This window comes from Sander lucioperca, chromosome 21 (assembly GCF_008315115.2).
Source record: "Sander lucioperca isolate FBNREF2018 chromosome 21, SLUC_FBN_1.2, whole genome shotgun sequence".
In the NCBI taxonomy this organism is placed as follows: Eukaryota; Metazoa; Chordata; class Actinopteri; order Perciformes; family Percidae; genus Sander; species Sander lucioperca.
In genome coordinates, this window is record NC_050193.1 from 3,780,488 (window position 1) to 3,804,440 (window position 23,953).

The 23,953-nt window shown below is 42.2% G+C and overlaps 1 protein-coding gene across 6 annotated transcripts in view; it reads right to left on the reverse strand.

The window, feature by feature from the left end:
- znf385c (zinc finger protein 385C) overlaps nucleotides 1–23,953 on the reverse strand; it is a 151,454-nt gene that overhangs the window by 15,190 nt on the left and 112,311 nt on the right. For 4 of the 6 annotated variants that reach the window (XM_035997012.1, XM_031312621.2, XM_031312622.2 and 1 more), the window contains 3 exons: nucleotides 8,748–8,890; nucleotides 5,449–5,496; nucleotides 2,083–2,193 (listed from right to left, as the gene is read on the reverse strand). In XM_035997012.1, the coding sequence (XP_035852905.1) occupies nucleotides 2,083–2,193; nucleotides 5,449–5,496; nucleotides 8,748–8,890 (302 nt within the window). The remainder of the gene's footprint in view (nucleotides 1–2,082; nucleotides 2,194–5,448; nucleotides 5,497–8,747; nucleotides 8,891–23,953) is intronic. The other 2 variants (XM_031312623.2, XM_035997013.1) reach the window with 1 other exon arrangement.

Here is a 23,953-nt window from a genome sequence, read left to right on the forward strand (position 1 = left end):
AATAGTTCGCCATTTTGGGAAATATATTTATTCACTTTCTTGCAGAGAAGTTGGATGAATGTCTCTCATGTCTGTAAAAGTAATTAAAAGCTACAGCCAGCAGCTGGTTAGCAGCAGCTGGGAACAGCTAGTTTAGTCTGTCTAAAGGTAATAATCCCCCTAACAATGGCCTCTTTTACACAGAGATTACACAATACTGCCGTAAAGAAGATCCACCATCACGTCGACTCTGGTTTTTTAGACTGAACCCAACAACGCTGGCATTAATGCTGCCCCAGTGTGTGGTTTTAGATAGAATGCTGGCATTCCGGAAGCAAAAGAAGGGACGTGTAACACAACAGCATTGGCGTCTAGTGTATGTGTGTGTGTGTTTGTGTGTAGTCCCGGCATGCCGACTGTCCCTAACAGACGTCAACTAGGCTCTGTTACCTCTGCTGCCAGCTTAACAGTGGAACAACTCTGTCCCTCCATTCCATGTCCGTATCTTTTATACTGAACAGCGAGGCAGAATAACGGCGAAACATCTTGTTATTAAATCAGTAAAAAAAAAAAAAAGACACCTTGTGGTTTTGAGGGGGGTTGTGTGCTGGGCTATATCTCATACAGGTGTAGCAATGTCCTGGACTCTGCACTGGCTACCTGGCAACCTCACAGTGATGACAAGACTCCAAGAAGTTACTTCGTCTGACTAAGAAATAGTCCGGCATACGCTCCCCTGTAAAACCAGCTTAGTTTCAAAGTGCAGTTAGAAATATTTTGTAACCTTAGGAGAGAGCCAGGCTAGCTGTTTCCCTGTTTTTAGTCTTTGGACTAGGCTAGGCTAACTGGCTATTGACTTCAGTTTCATATTTAGCATACACATATAAGAGTGTTATTGATCCTATCACTTAACCTAAGAAAGTGAATAAGCGTATTTCTGAAAATGTTGACCACTAGAAGGCAGCAACGACTAGCATTACTACCTCTAAGCGACACTGTACAGTATTTTCATGTTGTCACAGTGCACTGGCACACCACAGGAGGTCAGCAAAAACAAGATTTTCAGCCAGCGTTAAGTTGCTCTTTAAGGTCAATTTGTGCTATAATGAGCAGTAGAGAAAGCATACTTATTTCCCCTTTGAGCATTATGCATAAGGATAACTTGATTTTTAATATGTGAGCAAAGTCTGAGGAGGGAACGTGGAAGTGTTAGGAGAGTATTCATGCTCTCAGAGAGACAGATAAAGCTACAGTCAGACCTTTCACTTCTCTTTAATTCGGTGTGCAGAGGCAGGGAATGAGATTTGCTCTAGTGTGTGAGGAGCACGTCTGAGTCTCCTCTCCCCCCTCAGTTTGCTGTCTCCTGTGCCTCAGCCCTTCTTTGAAGATGGAGTCCAAAAAAATGTGTGTGTGTGTGTGTGTGTGTGTGTGTGTGTGTGTGTGTGTGTGTGTGTGTCTGTGTGTGTTTTATAGTGCCTAGACATTAATGTCTTAAGGCTTTCTGGACTATTGTCTATTTGTTTGTGTGAATATGCATGAATGTCATGGGATGTTTGTCTGTGTGTCTCTCTGTGTGCATGTGTGTGCTCTAGCGTGCATGTTTGCAAGCATACAGTATGTGTATTTGTGTATGAGTGCGCGTGCTAGGGGTGTTAAGGATGGGAGAAATGGAAAGAGAAGCCGAGAATGCTGCTTCCTGCTGGGGCTACTGATTGTTTCTGCTCTTTGCTGATAAACGACAGCTTTCCCTGCTGTCTAATCCCTCAGACAGACAGACAGACAAACAGACAAACAGACAAACAGACAGAGACACACACACACACACACACACACACACACACACACACACACACACACACACAGTCAGTGGATGGGCTTTAGTAATTAAGGGACGACAATATTTTCAAAAAACAACATTCAAGAAGACAGCACAAAACAAAGAGTTTTGTTTTTCTGAGGCTAGTCTCACTTTTTGGAATAGATTGCTTTTATGTTGTACATCACACAGTCTGGCATGCTGTCTCTTTCTCTCTTTTATCGTCCCACAAGCTTTCTACATTTCTCGTAAACACCAAGGCATGAAGCCACTAAAACTTTTCTTACCGTTGAGTTAAAGCGCAGGTGGCAAATGTTGCAGGAGATAATCTGTTTCTTCTTGAGGGGCTGAGGGACACCAAATGTGTGGTTGATCACTGCCTTCTGGACAGGGTCCATCTGAGAGACAGTAAGAAAAGACCAACACAAACAATATTAGTGCTGCCTATAAGATTTTATTTTCCCAAATGAGAAATGTTTCTGCAGCAGAACTCTTGAGTTGAGGGTGTTCCCCAGTAAGACAAGATTCAATCTTTAGTGTGGCCATACTTTTATTAAGTATCCCCTAATACATCAGCAGACAGCACAACATTTTGCTCAAATACTTCCAACTACTGTAGTCTAATTCAACAGTCTTGCAATAAACCCTACCTTCATGAAGGTTAAAATGTTCAGTTTTTGTAGTGCTGCCACAATCTTAAAACCCCCTGCATGGAACCAGAGGGGATGAAGACGATACACTCCTCACATGTTCATCATAGTGATTAAAGATTTAAAAAATAAAAATAAACTAATAACAAGAAATCAGGGACAAGCAGGGAGTGTCTACCTGTTATAGCTGACGATAAATCTGGCACAAATTAAAAATAGCATGAGGTTGCATGACCCTGTGATGTGAGGGGAATGTTTGAGTTTCTCCCTGCAAGGAATGTGTGTGAAACATTTGTGCACGACTTTTCTGACAATAGTGGCTGTTTTGCCTACAGTACATGCATGGAGTAAATAGTAACTTGACCATATTTTTATTTTGTTACTTTTTATAAAAGAGAAAAGCAGAAATGCTTTGAGAGTCATACTGCCATACTCCTTATGATGCGCTAGATGAGGGTAGGGTACATGTCAGTATAAGAGCTAACCACCTGAGAGGGAGTGGAAAGGCCTACTTTCTACATTTCATCAAACTATACTGCATGACAACTAATTAAGCATTGCTCCTACACTGTCACAACGATTGAATGTTGTGTGACTGTATTAATTACAAATGTAAATATATTCTGGCTGATTGTAATGCTTTTCAACAATAGATGGCTGCCAACTGTTTCTACTCTTTTCTGCTTTGTTACGGTGCAAAAGTGAGCAGGTACACAAAGTATACCAGGCACAGGGGAAATCAACAAGCCATGCCAAGTTTAATTAAGTAGCAAGAAGAACTACTACAACAACAGATATATACATAACTTTGAGAAACAAATCCTTGGCCAGTAGAAAGAAAGTCAAACAGTGCTTGACTGCTTAAATATAATCTAAGACCTGAGCTTTAGATGACATATCTATTCAGTAACAGGAAAAATCACCAGTTTATACAATATATTGACACGCCACATAAAGATGGCCTTGCTTGAGACTCTCAAGCTCTTTTTTGACACAAGTCTGCAGTGCAACAACAATTTCACTGATGATATTACTTATCCCACACAATTTCTTATTGATATATCAAACTGTATTCTATTTAAGATATTTTCTTTTTCAAAATGTTTTACAATAATACTATATTTTTCATTTTCAATCTGCTTTGAACAATGCCAATTATTTGTACACAAATGTAACACCTATGGTCCACCCACACAGGTGTTTCCACTTATTCGTCTAATTAGACTTCTTCTCGGGACAGTGGGGGTTTGTACGCAATGTTCTTGATCGATATCTTCCTCACTATTCAGTTGCACCTGTTAAGTTGGGATATGGGCCAACTTTACACTAATACCCCGTTTACACGAAGGGAAGATGCAGATATTTTCCTGCGGTTTGGCCTCTCATTTACACGAAAACCCCATTTTTATCACAGAAAACGATTATTTCTAAAAACTCCGGCCAAAGTGGAGATTTTGGAAAACTTCGTTTGCACGTTTGCATGTAAACTGAGACAAACGGAGGTTTAGGCAGCCGAGAGAGAGAAAGAGGAAGTGATTCGTTGCTGTTGTTGCTATTTTCGGGATTGTGATTGGCTAACATGGGCTTGAGCTTCTCGTTACAATGCCACCTACAGGTGTGGCATGCTCTTAACAACATTGACAGCATATATACACGGGTACATGTAAACGAACACTTTTCTGAAAACGTAGAGGTTCTAAATGTCCGTTTATGAAAATAGCCGGCCACGTGTAAATGTAGTCCGAGAAGAGGTCTAATCAGCTGGTTAACGGAAAACATGTGTCGGTGTGCTGAGCATTGAACTTACATAATTATTTAAGATAAATCTCTTCATGCATCTTTATATGTAAATCCCATGCAACTAGTTTCCATACTTTACCAATTCTCACTTGTGTAGTAATTTCCCTGCTTTCTCTTTTTTGTTTCACTTGCTATTCCCAAAGCAATGGGGGTAGCATGCTTGCTTGAATTTTTATGTCTAGCAACATGATTTAATTTGACTTATATGACAGTAGACTACTCAGTATTGTTTAGTATATTATGCATTTGTGCTGTTGCAACAGTTCCTGTTTCTACTTAACTAAACTAATGGCTCATTGATTTTTTTTTTGTCTTTCTGTTGCAGTTTTCTCTTCATTACCTCACAGTAAATGATTATTTTTTGGGCTTTTCCACCTTTATTTGATAGGAGAGCTAGGGGATAGAGAGGGGAATACATACAGGAAATCGTCACAGGTCGGATTCGAACCCTGGACCTCTGTGTCGAGGCATAAACCTCTCAGTATATGTGCGCCTGCTCTACCCACTGAACCAACCCGGCCACGCTCAAAACACTTTTCATTTAGCATGCAGACCTCCATAATGGGGCTGAGCCAAGATGAGCCCTATGCTGTATTGAGAGAAGTGGGGCTTGATTCACAGTGTCCAGGATAGAAATACTCACAATACTGAAAAAAATGGCTCCTAATATTGTTCTTGCTGATAAAAAAAATGAAAACATGATGCAAGTTTAAAGGAGATTTACATCCACCCATAATGCAGGCATTTCTTTAAGTTAAAGGATTATTCAGAGATCTGCCCATGATCTTTGCTGCTTTATTAACACTGTTGAGATGGGGCTATAACTGCAATCAATTTGTAATCAGCTGGATTTATACTTCTGCGTCAAGGGGTTACACTTTACCTGTACACGTGCGCCTCCCCAGAAATATAACTACACGTCAGGGCTATTGTACAAGTGGCAATGTTGAGGACTGTATGAATTGTGATTGGTCAGCTTAAGCTACGTGTGTTTTCTCATTCAAGTTTCTGATGCTTTTAGAAACTGTTGAGAGTGAACACAACATTTCAGTAACACATATTTAGCATAGCCATTACACTGCAGACCTTCTGTTCACCGCGATCATCACTCTGTATGAATTAATAAAAGGTAAACACAGCGACGGCACAGCGGCAGTCTTCTATTTATGTAATGACATTTGGCAAAATGGCGTTATAAGTTACCTGGATGTAGCTCCTGTTCTGTAAGTATGTGTGTAGCCCACCGAAGCCCTGTATCACAAAGTAAATTAAAGAATGTACACACAGTTACTGTGGGGAATATAATTGAAGCACGATACAGCCTGATCATGTACAATATATGCTACTGGTTATCTCAATCTGACGCTTAACTATAAATCAAAACCTACACCATAGGTATCTATGGGGGGGGGGGGGACTCCCATTGACCCCTTGCATAGACTATAAATCCAGCTTTAGCCTTCATGTTCCTCTTCACACAGGCTCTATAGGATAAGTTAGTTTGTTCTTAACACAACTGCATTGCCCTGTTGTTAAAAGCCTCACTACAGCTCGTATTTAAATGCAGTTAGAGTTCATTGTAATCTCAGTTATGTGACTGTCTAATACATTATGAGTCAGTGCAGCTGAGAGGGAAGTTTGGAAAGGGTTTTGGGCAGACTAATTCAGCTTTAACTGTCTGTGAATAGACTGCAGACAGTCCCAGGACGGCAAACTATAAACAGTAGATTGAAAGCCAAGGCTTCATTAGAAGGTCTGCATGCCACAACGACAGCGGAATTCATTGCGGCACCCTTCAGCATGGTATCACATATAACAATCGTCTTGGATCTCTCCCCAGGCTGGCCCAGGGCCTGGCCTAGTCCATTCCTCTGCTTGCTTGGCAGAGGAATGAACTGGGAGAGTGTTGTTCTCACACTGAGTTAGACCGCTCACTGGAACCACACCGATGGCACTACAGACAGCCTGAGCTGCCCAGAGATCAAGAAATGTTGGTGTATTGATGGCAGCAGCGATGGCACACTGCTTTGCTTTCTTTCTGATACACAAGCCTGAACATCACATTCCTTGGTACCACACAAAGAGCTGTGCCATGTCCAAGGCAATGGCCTCATCTGCAAGAGTGGAGTCCTTTTACTATGGATTCCTCAAGAAGGCCAGGTGTTAGAGGGGAAATAAACACACCTGGCACTGAAACCTCCATGCTGGTGGTATATCTCTCCCTCAGGACTAACTTTGCCTTTGTTGCTTTTTTTTGGCCTCCACACGCAACAACATGATTCAACGCTACCTCTGGGAGCAACTGACTTTTCCCTTCACCAGCCGAAGCCTGACCAGTGAAACCTAGCTCTCCCAATCCTGCTTCCCTCTGTCCACCTTAGCAGGGCAGGCTGCACACAGCTATTTGTTTTAGGAACTGAAGAATGTGCCCATTGTTCGTCCGCAGCCATCCTGAACCGACTGCTATAAATGAGTCTTTTGTCCAAGCCCTCGCCATCCTGGTGCAGACAGAACTTATCCTGCGCCGAGCGGCTGAGTCCGTGATGGGGTTTCATGGTAGGTAGAGAGAAAGAGACACACAGAGAGAGGGGAGGGGATGTAAGATGGGACACCAGGGGAACCAGAGGATATTTAGTTTTGGAGACAGGTTCATTCATCTTCCCCCCTGCACACGTCCGGGACAACGTGTGCCTTATCAGGGCTTAGAGAACCTGGGGCTCCCGGTTGAATGGACTTTGTGATTAATGCCACAGCTGCGCTGTCAGACTGTGTGTTATGGAGGCTAATCATCTCCTCCATGGACTGAAGCAACACTGATTTGATGTTATTTCCACAGTTATCATAATTTTTGCATTCTGGTTGCGGTAGATTCCACATCCTACTGCGAGTTGTATTCTATTTAACAATGACTGAAAGACTAAATATTATTTCAACTTTGTAAGTATGATTTCCTGCTGCATTCATTAATAATCTATTGCCCCTTTCTACTGCCATTTTCTTCTGCAATAACTTTATTTTTTTCTAATAAAAGAAGCATGATGTGCAAAAGTAAAACAGTGCTTTAAATTCTGTGATATATTTGCTGTGGTTTGCCCCACACATTTTTATCAGACAACATAAAGGCTTGAACAGAGCTATGAGTCACAGACATTGGGTTGAAAATAGAAAGAGCAAGTTTCCCATTGAAACATAAGCACAACACAGACAAAACACTGACCAGAGACCTTCCCTACTGCATCCACCACTAATATAAATACATGAGGCGGTTAGAGGAATAACTGTTTTCCATGCTGCTTTTTCTGCTGGGCATGCTCAATCCTCCAAAGGGCAGTATAGGCCACCCAAAGCAGTGGGCGGCAGAACAAATGAATAAACTTCACTTTTCAAATAGCAGGTTGGAGACCCCCTACATACACACATACACATCATACAGCATACGTTTATCCACCCCCTCACACATATCTTCCACTGTACGAACCAGCCAGCCAGATATCTGTGTGGCCCTACCTCTCTGCCCCCCCCCTTTCTCGCTTGGTTTGAAAAGGTGTAAAGTATATGCTGGAGTGAAAGCTCTGGCTTATGTTTCATTTACAGACCAGAACTGGAGATGGTTTCACAATGTGCGATGAGGGAAGTGAACACACACTCACACCTTCATGCACACACACACACACACACACACACACACACACACACACACACACACACAGCGTTACACTGGGATCAAAGAAATCCGAAGTGCCTACACACATACACACACAAAAATGACAATGGATATAGCTCTGGTAAGTGAAGAATTAAAGATACAGGCTTTTAATTCCAGGCACTGAGGCAATGTAAGCATCAGAGCCAAAGGGCTTGAAACCCGAACAGTTTTCTGCTGATGTTCGAAACTAAATAATATGGGTCTCATCTGTAGAGATGCTGATACTGAGGTGACAACTGGAATGCTGAGAGGTGAAACACTGCTTGAATAACGATTAGCACCCCGAACCTGAGGTAAGGCCTCTGCACAGAGACAGCAGTAGAGTTTATGGGATGAGTACTGGAAGCTAAGGTCTGGCAGAAGAGATAGTGAGATGGTGAATAACATGGTGGCTATCACTGAGGACACAATTTTATAGGCCTGTCTGTCTGTCTTTATACCTCTTACTGATCATGAGGTTGAAGATTGACACTAAATTTATGAAGCATGTGGAACCCATAGAATAAAGGTTGTTCTTGCCCCAGAATGCATGCTTTTTAATCAATACCACTGATATTTTGCAAGAAGGTTAAAAAAGCACATTACCAAACACACACTATTACACAATACACAATATTTTTCGGTGGTGAAATGAGTCACCTATTCACATGATATTTCTGGTGGATCCAATTAGGCACTGTATCATTTACAGGTTATCTTGGCCTGTGCTAGAGACCTTAATGGATGAAATTCCTAGATGTATGTTATCTTATTGCTATTTTCTATGACATCAGGTGGAAAGAGCCATTGCACTCACCGTGTTAAAGTTAGGGAAGAGGCTAAGGGGGGAGGATCCATTGAGTCTGAAGGGCAGTAGATTTTTGAGGTCAAGCGGAGGCTGCAGAGGCCGTCCTGGGACAGGAAGGGAAGCCAGGAGGGGGCTGCCCTGGGCCGATGTACCTGGACAACACAAAGAGATAGATGTTGGAAGTTAAGAAACAAAGGAAAACGTTAACATGAGGGACATTTCTGTTCCAGTGTGATTGTGGAATGGCACCGATGGCTTCCAAAAGGTCACGTGCTGTGCTCACAGGAGGCCTGACTTTGATTTATTTGATACCAGAGGCACCATTACACCTCCAGCTGACATCCGACACACATTGCACAGCTTTAATGTGTGTAGGAGTGTGCATGTGCTTGTATCTGGGACAATACAGTGCGTGTTTCTGTTTTTATGAAGACAATAGGAGGTGTACGGGCAGTTTTACTGGAGACTTAATACTCCCATCACCCCAATTGCCCAGACTGATCCCCCAAGGACAAGCCACCTGTCCTCATGTACATACACACACGCACAAAAACACATCATTTAATTACAGATTTATTGGCTGAGGAAAGGTGCCTGGAAAGATGGGAGATATTGAATTTCAAATGGACCAGGGATGAAGAGATTTCTAATTTCCCGCTTGGCTGCGTTTCAGTGGACCAGTGTGCTTACTGGTGCACAGGCACTTATCCCAGCACTAGGATCAATCATCGGTGTCAGCTGCAGGTCACCGTGGCCACACCAAAGTATGCCTATCATGTGAGCCCTCCTGCAACACGCATGCACGCATGCGTGCACGCACGCACACACACACACACACACACACACACACACACACACACAGTAAGGCGGTTATACTCTTGTGTGATGCCGCACACCAGAAACAAAAAAAAAGCAATCACTGACCATTACAACAATACCAGCGGCTTAGAAATAGAGGAGATTGGCCAAAAAAATAACTTCTTCTGAAGGTGGGGAAGGGAGATGTCCAAGATTTCAGAAACAGATGGTAGGATACAAAAAGGGAAAGGTGAAGACAGAAACACTGGTGTCACAGTGACAAATTGGTAATATATTCATAGCTGGGAGTGCACTGTGTATGGTACTACTCTGTTTAGGTTACCAAGCTATCATGTTGTTAAAATAAAATTACTTTATCACACTCAACACTGAAAATTAGTGTTTAATATCAAACCAGTTGTGTTGCGTATGAAAATCAAATGAAGACAAAGGACTGAAAGAATTAAAGAACTGCATTTTGCTAAGCTAAGGTCAGTGCAAATTCAACACTAATGTCATTAAAAACATGGCAAATTACCAAATCCTGAGGGGAAATCTTCACTGAATCTAAACTAGTTCACAAACACAATCCAATTTTGAACACAATGACAATGTTTTCATTAACTAATACACTTTGTTAAGGTGTTAAAAAGATCATGGCTTAAAAAAAGCCAACTTAATTATAGTTCTGCGGTCTCTAGCACAGTCTCCTTACAAAAAGGGCACAACCGTCTCACCATTGGCTCTGAAAAGAATTCCTAAAAGGACTGGATGAAATGTAGTGCTATTCCACTTATCGTTAACCTAGACTGCTCAAACATGGCAACAAAGCCATCACAGTCAATAAAATAACAAACAATTTTGTGGTGTTTTTTTCCTGTTTGTTGTGGCATATTGGTAGTGTTTTTTTAATCTTAACATTGGTTTCAAGGTTGTGGTATGATGATGATACTTCTGTATGGCCTGTGTGTAGTACAGAACAGAGTGATAGATGGGGGAATCTGTCAGTGGTCTGGCCCGTGGCTTTCTGCGGCTTGGCAGGATTGGCAGCCATGACGCGGGGTGTATGTGGTTGGTGGGTTGGGGGGCTGAAAGACTAAAGCTCTGAGCATATGCTCCTCAGTGCTGGGCTCAGGCCTGCCTTTGCCATGTGTGGCTCTCCTCTGCTGTCTGTCTGACACCCAGAGAGATGTAGCAAAGTATGGATGTAGCCTACAGACACGTAGGCAGCAGCCAGCGGGGGATCGCTCACACACTCAAAACACATACACATTCACACAGAAAACAAGGAGAAGCTGAGACTTCTCTTGGCAGGGCTATGAGAGGAAAAAAACTAGGCTTGCAGGGAGGACAGTTATCTGCTGATAGTGCTTCCCCACCTCTCTCTGTGACTCTCCAGGCAGCTTATTAAATCAGAGGCTGGCTGTTTGCCTATTTGGATGATAACACTGCCATTGAGGCACAGCCCAAATCCAGGCATGTACGACAGCGATCGACTGAGTGTGCGTGCTTGGGTTACATGTACTAGACCGGTATCACATGCACACACAGAAACATATACAAACAGAACTGCCTACACACCTCTGAAAACAAATAGCTCCCAGGGCAAGGAGGATGTCAATAAACGCAGTCACATAACACAAACACGCACACATACACAAAAAGGTATAATTTTGTACTTGGCACATATTGTGTGGGATTCCAGTAGGAGTACACTTTAAAGCAAAGCAACATACATTTTTCAAGCACATTTCTTGTGTTTTTGTATGTTGGTGTGTGTGTGCAACTGAGGAAGGATGGTTTATTTCAGCCTGCAGCGCCTGATAACCTCCTTCTATCACACTGCGTCCTTTTCCACTCATTTAATGTTGTGTGTGTGTGTGTGTGTGTCTGCACATATGTATGTGTTTGCATGCGTATGTGGTTATGTGCACATACAGTATGTTCTTTCTCTCCAGAGTCGTCTGCGTCAAGGCTCAGGTTTATTTACGCCTCGCTTGTGGTCTAGGGTCCAGACAACCACTGGCAGTTGAGGCAAGGCCTGAAACAAAATGTCCAGCCTCTTTTCTCTCTCTCTCTCTCTCTCTCTCTCTCCCAGATGACTTTGCTAACTTATCTGACTGTCTCTGCCAGTCTTTCCCCAGGCAGGCCTCCTCCTCCTCCAACCATCACAACAACGCATTCCTCCCTCTCATGACTCACTGGGCTTGGTTACACAACAGCCGCCGTCACATCGCATCTACTCGGATGCGTGTATGTTTGTGTGGTGCATCCGAGCCTTAGAATTCAAACATTGATTTTTCAATTATTTTCTTCTTGCTCATCTGAGAAAAAAATGGATTCCAACGTACACAAGCAAACACACTGAGCCTTCCCTCCTCATTCCACTTCCGCTCTCGCAAAATTAGACATTCAACCTTTTAGTCCTTTAAATGTAATTCTCCTGTCATCACTTCAGTGCTCCCGTTTCTGATAAATTCTCACATCTAAATACCCCCGCCCCATCCTCGTGCTCTGAGAATCCCTGCAAAGTGCTGCTGAGTGGCACAGGAAGGAAAAAAGGAGAGGGTCGGGGAGGAAAGAAAACTGCCTTTCTATTTGTGGCCCAGTGTAATTATGTGGGATAGATGCTGGAGTTGGGTGAATGGATTTCCACCTTCTATTTCCTTCTGCCTGTTTTTGTCTCTCAAAAGACGCACCACAATGTTGATTCATACAAACTTGCTTAAAACAGGTGCCATTTTGAGACTGTCCTCCCAAAAAGAACAACAGCATCAGTCGTTTGAGCCAGTGCCCCAATACAACATATATTTACGTTCAAGTGACAAAGCCCACTAGTGGCCATAGTCACTATAACGAAAGGAAAGGAGGAAGTAAGGTGCCTCATTGTAGAGCAACAAAGTCCTCATGGAGAGGAGGTCGGGGTTGGGGATGGATGGGTCAACAAAACTTCAGACTAACACGGGAGACGGCTGTTCAATTCTCATTCTTTGAGCTCTGTTCTTTGCTTCAAACTTTAGAAGTGGGAAAATATGTCTTTTCTGAAAATATTTTAAAATCTTTCACCTAAAAATGCTTCATTTTAGTTGTATTTCTCGACACCTAGTTTCAATAGTGGTTGGTCTAGCCCACAGAGGCGTAAAAACAGACACTGTACTGCTGCAAGCGATACACCCTTGTGGACCCCCGAGGACACATGACTTTGGCTATACTGTTCGTATAAACAAAATACTGCTTGTTGAGGTAAAATAACGTACCGGACTACGCTGACTTTGATTATGCAGTTTCCAATAGAGCCTAGCAAAAAAGGAAAGCATGATGAAATCCTTTGTGTAAGAACATTTTAAAAGAATACACCAGAGAAGAGTTGGCTTTGTCTCAGTTTTTTTTCTTAGTGATTGTGGGATCACTGGGGTAAGAGCAATTGTCTTTTTTCTTCAGTATATAGGGCATTATGCACCACATCTTTACTGCTCAGCTGTGACTACCTTCTGAGTAACATTTTGACTGTCAGTTGGACTTTCACCATCAGGCCTCTGATCTGATTATCCAGCTGTGATAATGAATATCTGCACATCTAAACATGAATGTATTTAGCAGGGAAATTGCTGACCGGTCAAATGATAAACCCAAGCGCAAGCACAATATGAGCATAATTACTCTGCACCATGTGGATGATTCTTTTGTCAGTTGCCAAGTACACAAAATAACCTCTCTTTTTGATGATGTTTAGCGCAGTCCTCATATGCCAGTATCAAATGTGCATACACTCGAGTCCTGACACGCATACTCAGAGTCATAACACTACGATGCTCATTGTGCATCTGCCACACTGTTGCCACAGTGTTTCACCATCCCCCAGCCACCCCACAAACTTCCTAGCAGCGGCTGCCCTGCCTCTGATGGGACTGGATCTGACAGGGCAGAACAGCTGACAACTACAACTCTCCGCAGAAATATAGAACTGGAGCCTTTTAGTTACAAAAACCCAATAAACACAGGCTTTTCTTTGACCGAGGTATGAAATAACCTAAGACATGCTATGCAAATGTCTGTCTCACACGCGCTGCACCTGGAAATTGGCCTCATGGTGTGTTAGAGTCTCACGGCCATAAGAGGGCATGAAATGACATTGCACTGCGTCTGGATGTCCAAATATACTCCACTGAGAGGGAGAGACAAAGAGGGAGGGAGAGAAAAATGACTCTTAACAGCCAATTAGCTTCCGCTTGATCAGGAGGTGGTGTGAGGGCCAACATGGGAACCATTATAGCATGGACGGAGAACATTAACCACAATCAGTTTTAATTAAAGACTGGAACTTTTTATTCCTCTCCATCCCCAGCCATATTTCCCTAACTTCTATTCTCCACTCCTTAAAATACGATGATAATCTGCAAACCTGAGTTTAAGATAGGATGCTACTGGATGGATTACAGTAGATGAAACAGTACAGAGATGATGAAAGAACTTAAATTAGGCCCCCAATTAAGCCAATTTGAGTGGCACAGTTGCATCAAACAGGCAAGAATTATATGCTTTTCTACAGCTGCAGATAGGATCTCATCATGATGCATACAGCGTTACTCTAAATATGAGACGCAAATCTGGAATGCGGCCAAATAAATGCATGATTCCAGCTGCTTTTGCATTCAAATTGACATTTTTTTAGGCTTTTAAGTCTGCAAGCCACTTTCCTGTTTTGAGAAGAGCAATATAAACTATTCACAAAAGCATGCAATTTAAAATTTCCACAAAGATCCCTTTCATTTTATCCTCCGTCCTCTACCTCTCTCATTTCCTCACCTTCCTTTACAGCTTTTAACGTTGTTTTTTTGAATAATATTTTCACTCTTTTTTTCTGGGTCACTCGACATGCCATGCTGGCAGCACTGTGACTGTATATTGTGTACTGGAGTGTGTAAGTTGATGACTGTGTGTGCTCACATGACAGTTTGTATTCCGATGTGCACAGCAGGCAGATACAGTTTATTCGGTAAATATGTGCAAATATGTGCAAGGAATATTTGAGCAGAACAAAGCTCCAACTTTACCCTGTTTGATGTCTGAACAATCGAGTGTCGGCTTGTCCATGTGAGGGGAGAAGAGCAAGCAGGGATGCGAAAAGCTACATGATAAAAGTGTTGGCTGCGATATTTCCAGCAGAGATAGCGGAGTCAAACTCTAATATGGTTATGAAGATATTTCTTATGGAGGATTATATTTAATCTCAGGACTGTTACTTCCTTTCTGCGAATCTATTCTGCTCTTTAAAAAAATCTCTCATATGTAGTTCTGCCCTTCTTTCTCTTGCTTTACCCTGGATTGCAGGAGGTGACAGATTGCTCTATGTGGCCTGATTATATGCAAGGCTAAGCACGGTTTGCCCCCTGACTGAAAATAGAGTACTCTCAGGAAAGAAGATGACTTCATAACTTTACTTTCACATGCAGTTTTAGAGGAATTATACAAAGTCAGACACTGAATCTGTTCTGTTGATCTCTCGGTCAACCCAAAAACCCTGTACTAAGTCAGGCTTCTGCTCTCCTGCTTGCTCAGGTAAATTTACATCATTATTTTAATGCTTCATTAATCACAGAACACAAAATAAGAAGTATGAAGTGAGATAAGTGTGCAGGAGATTTATAAGCAAAATTTAGCCACCATGTAGTTCTGTTACAGTGTGGATATAGAAGGTACATAGATGCTAATTTACAGCCAATAAATATGATCTGACATTGAAGTTTAAATATACAGTTATCAATACACAGCCTCTGGCTTCAGCTGTGACGCTTCCTCAATAGAGAAAGATATCAACCTTTGCCTGTGTTACTTGCATTGACAAACAACAATGTTAAAATTCAATTATAAGAAGTGCCGAACAATGACAGAGGTGAGGTCAACATGACCCTGAAATTACTGTAATTTGTCTTTTTATTATAATGTTACTTTATAATGTTGCTTTTTTGAAAAGATAATAAATAATTCCTTAAATTTAACTCAAACTACTGAAAAGATTTCAGCAGTATGTTTGGGTCTACGTTGTTCGTCTCAGTAGTGAGTCGCAGCAGTCCGGCGGTGGTAACAGGACCGTGTGGAGATGCTTCTTCTCCCAGGGAGCGTCTTTAATGAGTTCTGTCAGGCAAGCAGCGAACAGCGCAACGCTACCGAACCCAACCTGAGCAGAGGCAAGGCCCATCTGTCAAGCTGAGACGATAAGCCTAAAGCCATCCAGAAACAAATTGCTCAGCTTCCCCACTGTGAAGCCCTACGAGGCAGACGACTACGGGCGGGCAACAGAGATGCTGCTGAATCCTGATGCTACACAGGAAAAAAGAGGAGGAGAAGGAACATATCAAACACATTAATCTATGCAGATGGTGCCGACGGCCAGCCATTGCTCTGCAGAAGCAGCAGCTGTACACAGAACTTCAGTGTGACGATAAACAACAAAGAAAGAAAAAAACATCTCTATTTGCTTTCGAGCCTTAGGGTGAGCAGCTTTAATAAGTCACCCACACTTTCCTTAATCTCCTCCCTTTGCTTTACAAAGATAATGACAGCTGTCGGACTTTTCCATCTAAAACAAATATATATATATATTATAATACACTGTTAAAAAGGTGGGAGATGATCAAAGGTAAACTATGACAGTTTAAACATCTGTCTGAGAGAGTCAACGGCATCATCTCCATTTTCATGATCATAACTAGCATCATACCATCTTGCAGTGACATTGAAAAAACAAACTAATTCAAAGCTGTGCCATGCCCACACATATGCAAAAACCCAGGGCATGGAATTTTGCAGGATTGACAGGAACTCAGATGAGGTTCATTTCCTTAGCAAATTGAGTCATTTGTGGAAGTGACATTAAGTGTGACATAGTTTTTTACATGAATAAATATCTGGCTGGTCAACCAAGCATCACACAGCCGTCATGCCAACTGTGACAAGTCATTATAAATTGATTAGATATGGTGGGCGAGCCAGGCTGGTTGGATCTTTTAGAGGGAGGGATGTGGTGAACGGGAGAAAATAAGCAAGACAGAGGTTGCTTTCTAATTTTAACTCCTCCGCTGATAAGTTGAGAGGAGCAAGAGATGAAAACCCTCACTCATACACCGAGAGGCAGACATAAAGGTGTTTACGAGGCTGTGACGAATGCAAAATGAAAATGAAAGTTGTAGCTGTGCTGAACACAGTGAAACTATCCTCTCCGGAAATTCAGATGAATAGTGTAACACACACACACACACACACACACACACACACACACACACACAAAATGGTTGAGTGGGAGCTGTAGAGCTGCCACCTTCATCCCACTGGCCCACAAGGGATGAACAAAGAGACAGCAGGCACAGGAGATCCATCCATCATAATGTATCATTCCCTCTCACACTTTGCTTTTGCATGCATGTGTACACACACACACACACACACACACACACACACACACACAGGGGAGAAGCTCTTTACAATTAATGATTCATTTACACAGCTGCAAGTATTCTGAGATTTTTAGTTATCACAGACGAGAACATTCCCTTTATTTATATAAACGACACTAGCAAACTGCTGGCAGAGAGCATTGTACTGAACATTACTTGTGTATTATTACATTCATTGGTATGCAAAGGAGCTCCTGCTAAGCAAGTTGTATTTGCAGCAAGCCAGTAAATTGCCTTCTAGTGCAGATTTTTTTTTTTGCCATCAAATGGCATGCTGATCATCGACTCCAATTCCACCTGAGTTGGTTTTTTACAAAATGTCACTTTCCTCACTCATTCCCTACTTTCAGGTTCTTTGTTTTAGACTTTTCTTATAACACAGCTATTTTGAGTTCCGCTTTCAGGCATAACTCTACAGCCAATTAAAACTCTTAATGGAAATGTATACTGGCTATTAAAAAAGGTAAAGCTTTCCTGTTCTTTTTGGGTCCTAGCTGTAGGGCCAAGGATGGTTTTTTCTACCTTTTAACACAAAGCAGGGAAGTGGGAGACAGCTCTTATATTATTTGAGGAACAGAAATGCAGTTATATGAGAATTATTGCACAGGAATGTGTCTGGCAATAAAAGTCCTCCAGCTGTGAAGGTTGGCGCGGTGGTAATGCATACATTACCTCCCATTCTCCAATGTAGATAACACCTCAAGAAAAAAAAAACAGTAGCAATTCAAAGATAATTCAATTCAAATATCATTTGAACTAGCCACATATGCTTACTAAATATGACTTATAAATAATCTGTGTTAACTGAAAGCAAACCTGAGAGACAATTTGCTGAAATAATTTAACACTCAAGTGCCCGTGCTCAGGTTAAAAGGTTGGCTGAAGGACAGTGCTGATGTTAAAAACCAATTACCCCTTGGTTGCTTTTAAAAATGCCCTGGCACTCAATCAGCAGCAGCCTTGTGAAATAAACGAGCTAATTTTGCCCAACCTGGGCTGTAATTGTTTCAAATCAGCCTCATGCCTCAGCGTCACTGCCAGAATAATTGCTCATGAGTGTGTAGATTAATCTACAGAAGCACATCTGTTGGACTTAATTTACAGGTTGCAGTACCATGCCTTGTGGATTCATTAGGCTCAATTGGTTTTCAATCCTGTACAGCATATGCGGCTAAACAAAGGTGAAACAATGGTGGGGAAATGTCAGGAAACAAGCAAACACAATGCACCAACTGCTCAATATTTGTACACAGTCACATGCACACAGTTTCCAACATTTGTGTCAATAAATGCATATAGTGTGCAATGACGACAGATGCAGAAAGACCTATGTTCAATAACAGAAGGTGATGTGTGCATAAGTACAGCTGTGAAAAACTGTGGTCCCCAAATAATCGGTTTCTCATCACGTCCACTTCTAAACACTTGTTAATGGAGAAGAAGAGTCAGGCAACAGTCAACACATTTCGAACAAAGGAGAAAAAGTGTCATCGTTTGGCCTCCAATCAGTGGCAGCAAAGAAATTAGCGTTTGGATTGTGAGCCACTTGAAGGCTGAGAGAGGACGGGCTGTTCGACAAGCTCTCTGGAGAGAAACAGCTGCAAGCTGCAAATTGGAAAGCCTTTGTGAGAAGCTGCTCTGCCCTTTGTTGTCTTCTTCCTCCTCTCCTCCTCAGAGTACTGGCATGCAGATGTCTCCTCTCATTCCTCATGTGTAATTAAAAAGATGGGAGAACGGCATAAAGGTATGATTCTATGCACAAGGCATTGTACTGCAGGCGCTACACATGAGCCAGGCAGCCTGCGTGTCTTTAAATAGGAAAACTTCACTACAGCAAAGGATTACACGCATCGCTCTGCAGCTGCCTATTTCCTCATGCTTCCAAAGCCTTTCCATCATGACACACCAGACACAATAACAAAGTTAAAAAAGAAACAATGTGACCACCCATGGTGGTGCTATATACCCTCCACTCCAGTTGTAGGGCCCTCCTGCTCTGCCTGGGTACAGAAAAAAAAGACATGAGGCTGAGCAGATAAGGGTTCTTATCAGAGCCTGTGCAGGTGTTTGGAGAAGCAAGGCCATAACATAAAGTTACTATTGGCTAGCAGGATTTCACTCAATGTGAAGAGAGTAAGAAAAGAAGTGCACAGGGATGGATGGGTGGCGGTGGGAGTTGTGTGTGTGGTGTGACGGTTGAGCCGGTGGCCAGGATATTATAATTGTGAATCCCCCCAGTGCCGCAGTATAGCGCATCTTAGACACCTGCTGGTGTGGCGATAAGGAGTGAAAAGCAATCACTCTAGCTACCCTGCAGCCCCAACTGGCATCTTGCTGCCTCTCAACCTGCTACTTGGGTATTTCTTTCAAATATAACTGGCTTTCTGTTATAGGTCAGCTCCCTCTGCGGACTGTTACCTTAGAGAGGATGGGAAACAAGAGAAGAGAGGAGAGAAGAGGACATTCCAAAGGCCAAGAGAGATGCTCTTTCATTAACAGTTAGTCCAGTTTAGAGTGCATTTGGTCCTACTGTATCAGCACAGATACTACTAAAAATGCAAAGCAGTGTGTGTCGCAGAAGTTCCTCGTGCCACTACAGACTGCCATTTCAAACTTACTTTATCACCCACAGAGGTCAAGGACATGCGGTCTGGCTCCAAGTGGGTCCTAACACTCTCTACAGAGCATTTCTCAGTAGTGTGATTCCATCTGAGGATTATAATGCAAATCCTTGGGATAAATCTTCACTCGTCACAGAGAGACCATCAGCTGTAGCACTCAACCAGCGCTGACTCCTGAATTATTCATTTCGTGTTTACAGCAGGCGACAGGTGCGTGACCTCTATGATGAGTGCCCAGGGTGTCTGGGAGAAGTGGTGACAAGGGAACTGGAGGACGGGGGAGGAAGCCTCAGAGGGACAGCGGAGACATGAAGGAGTATGGGGGAGGATTCAGAGGAAACTGCCAATTTGTCAGATTCAGGTGCTCGGTAAGGTTTGGGGCTGCTTTTGCTTTTCATGCTTTTAATTGTAATTCTGTGGCAGCTTTAACAGACTTTTAGATATGACTGCATGGAAGGTTTTTTGAAGGGAGAGTAGAGATGCAGTTGCCAATGTTGGGGGGTGTAGCAGAGGGGAGAAATCAAGTAAGGTGAAATTACTTTCCCCTAAAATGTTAGAGTAAAACCCAGGGTGGCAGGGGGGGTTGGTGAGGTCTGGCAAGCTTGAGCTGCACATCAGCTGAGTGGCATTTACTGTAACCTTTCCCCTGGCTTTTAATAACTGCAGTAGAAACAGCAGAAACACGGATCACTGCGATTCACTGGGGAGCACTGGGAATTGCAAACAGATATCCCACCGCTCGTGGACACACAAAGCAAATAAACACCCAGAAAGGACCAGGAAGTCGAACATTAACTTGGTTTCACCTCTATATGAAAACTTTAATATCGGTATGAGAGCACAAATGAGATGCAATAGCAGAGAGCTATGGCAGATAAGAAAATAAGAGGAGCACCGCCAAAAGCAAAAGGAACAGGGAGAGATAGATAAATAAAGAAGGTAGAAGCTGGAAATAAGCGGATGTTGTCCAAAAATACAGGCAACCCGTCTGGTTTGTTTAGTTTAACACCAAAGAAATACAAAACTGAATCACAGGAATTCAATCTGGTTCACTCAGAAGTCTCTGACACCTGATAGCTTAGGAATAAGCCTTCATTTTATTCACACATATGGATGTGGACATCTGCATGAACAAACACACACACACACACACACACACACACACACACACACATGCATGCAAAAGCAAACAGGCACAAATGCTCTCTGCAGAATGATGCATGGGTTTCACCTTCAGGCAACTGGGGAAAGAGACAGACATTTCTCCCCTTTGGCAAACTCCTGCTTCAGACAAAATAACAAATGGCTGAATGATATAGTGAGCTGTCCCCTCTGGTTGCAAAGTGGGAATGGAACCACATCTCCGAGACAGCAGCAACAAATGGCCCATCTCTATAACTTCTCTTTCTCTCTCTCCTTCTCTCAGCTGTGCATCCACAGAGATTTATCTCGATTGAAAGTTGCTGAAGTGTCCACAAGCATCAAAGCATTGCTACTTATCGTGGGAGAGCACAGTGGAGACGATCTAATGAAAAGACTGAAAATAAGCTCTGAGGTCATTTGGGATGGACGAACACCCACAAAGCGGGCAGTACTGTAAAGTGCACACAGACTAGATTAAGCCCTCATCATGTGAGATCTTGATTTAACAGACTGTTTCCCAGTCTGCCTGTGGTAAGTCTTAGACTGCTCCTGTTGGAACTGCATGAATCTAAGGGTTCCACCACTCCTACCAGCATGGGCATCACAGTTTTGGCTGCTGAAAGAAACTCTTCCTCTCACATGGACTTCAATTGTCTGGAAAATCATTTGAATGTGACACTGTAACATTCCTGTTTTACTGAGCAACATTACCTAAACTCTCCATTTGTCAGGGGTCACTAGAAGATAAGTGATGTAAATGATAGATAAGTAGATGTTTATTTTTGAAACACTGCACTTTTAAACATCATACAGGAATTTAGTTGAATAAACTAATCTTTTCTCATTATCTCAATGTGAATATCTGTTTTAATCATTCAAGTTAATCCAACTTAAACTTTCCAGTTTTTATTTTAAGATGATTTCAGAACAGCAGGGAAACTTATGTTTTGAAGTTGAACCAGCTTAAAAGGTTAGTGCTCCAGTACCGTATCGTCGAGCAATTAAAGTGAATGGAATCATCACTGTTATGTTTGTTTTATCATCTTTCTTTGTTTATTTATATCATGAAAAATGTTTTTAATGAAATCACTGCTGCCAATTTAGATGTTACGTACATTTGATCAAGCCTGTTAATTTGTTATTTGCTATATTTTTTTAATTTTGACAAATGACATCACTGGGATCAATCCCATATTTATTAGGCAGCATCCAAGGGAGTCCTCTCTATAAAGTTGATGACATAACTCTGGTGTAACTAGAGCTTTGTTGACCTTTGGCTAACATGCTGTAACCCCGTCCGACTGCACGGGCCTCAGCTAACCCACTCCAGTCTGTCTGCGTCTGTCTGCTGACACAAAGTGGATTTCTCGTTAATCTGGCCAGCAGGAGAGCATGCTCTCCACAACAACACTCCAGAGAATAGGACTGATCAAGACATCATGAACATCAAACAGGGAATAATTACCTCTAATAAACTCAGTTTTGTTGATTGACTGAGAGAAAAGAGATGACAACGGCCGACATAGTTATTTGATTGGATTTGATTACACTTGAGTGTTTTGTATAGAATTAGGGAAAAGAAAAACAGCTCAACAAATGAGTTCAACTAGAAATATGACCCTGCCATGATATAATTCTTTGCAAATGCCCTTACACTTTCTGTGGAACAACGTGCCACGGCGTAGTAGTGTGGTTTTTAAAAATTCTGCCTTGTTTCAAGGTAACTGGATTTGTTTCTAAGAAGTACTCAAACAATATAAATCAGTAAAATTGTTCATCCAAAAACGAGGTGATACAGATACATTTGCACAATACACATATTACGCTACTTAATTTGCACCAGAAGGTAGCTCCCACCTTTAATGACAAAAGCCAACAAAAACCAGCACATATGAAATGAGTTTGAGTACCAAAAAGGCACAATGGCGGCTGTTGAGCTGACAAAAAGGTTTGATTGTAATACAGAACAAACTTGAATTTTAATGCAGTAATGAGCAAATGGTTTTAACAGGTGGAAGTGTAGCTGGGGAAGTGTACAATTTGCAATCCCTCCTCATTAGTAAGCAAATGAATTCAATCACCTCTCTTTGTTAAGCGGCTTGATAAATCCCTTCAAAGTGGCATGTGGCTTCGACAACAGCAAGCAGCTTTAATAGATGCAGAGCTGCTAATGCATCATTCTCATTGACTCTGCGCTCGCTATTCCGCTAAAATCAGCCTAAACACAATCGTTGGCCTCAAGCAAACAAACCCAAGTCAATGAAGTTGGGGCTCCGCAGGAAGCAGTGAGGAGTATCATTTTTTTTGCACTGGCTCAAATAGCGTTACAAATTTTATTCAAATGTCCTTTGAGAGAACTGACTCGAGGGACCTCAAGCTTGAGGGTAGGGCAGGAGCTCCAAATGGACAGGGCAATGTTGGAAAATGCAGCTATGTGTCTTCCACTGAGGCTAAAAAAAGAGCAGGGGCAGCTCCTTTGGCCCGAAACTACTACAGGAAGAGAGATTTTCACCCATATCTGAGAAAAGCAGTGTAACACAATTACCACCATCTGCTAAACCACTCTGTGCTCCCATAACACAATGTCCAAGACACAGCAGGATGTGTCCACTGGGACTGTAATCAGAGACACACAGAAGCACGATGACAGTAAGCCAAAGAGACAGAAAATGGGTATTTAGAAGAAAAATTGAGATGGTGGAGAGCAGACCTCTGCCTGGAGTTTCATTCTGAACGTCTTCAATGACGCTGTGACATTTGCGTCATCAATGGCCAATCAATATATTTGTTGTGTAAGACAGAAGCTGCATTTGGCAACAGCTTACAAACACAGACAAAACGTATCTCTCCATGCCTGGCAACAAATCCATTCTGCAGCCTCAATCAATTCGTTAGACAGTTTCTTCTTGAACACATACATGCATACATGTACACACACATGAATGAGGCACTGCGATGATTAGCTTGTCCCACTTAATCACTTCCTATTAGAGACACCTGCAAGGTCGTGTGTGATTATGTGTAATCATAGAAATGTCACATTTGAATGACAAGCAGCAGGAGAAGATAGCTTGAAGCACACCATAGAATCATCAGCTATTCTCATGCATAAAAAAGTCTCACAAATATATAAAAAATATTCACACTAGACTTACAAATATGTTTCCTCACATATCATTTTGCATATGCTATGCAGGCA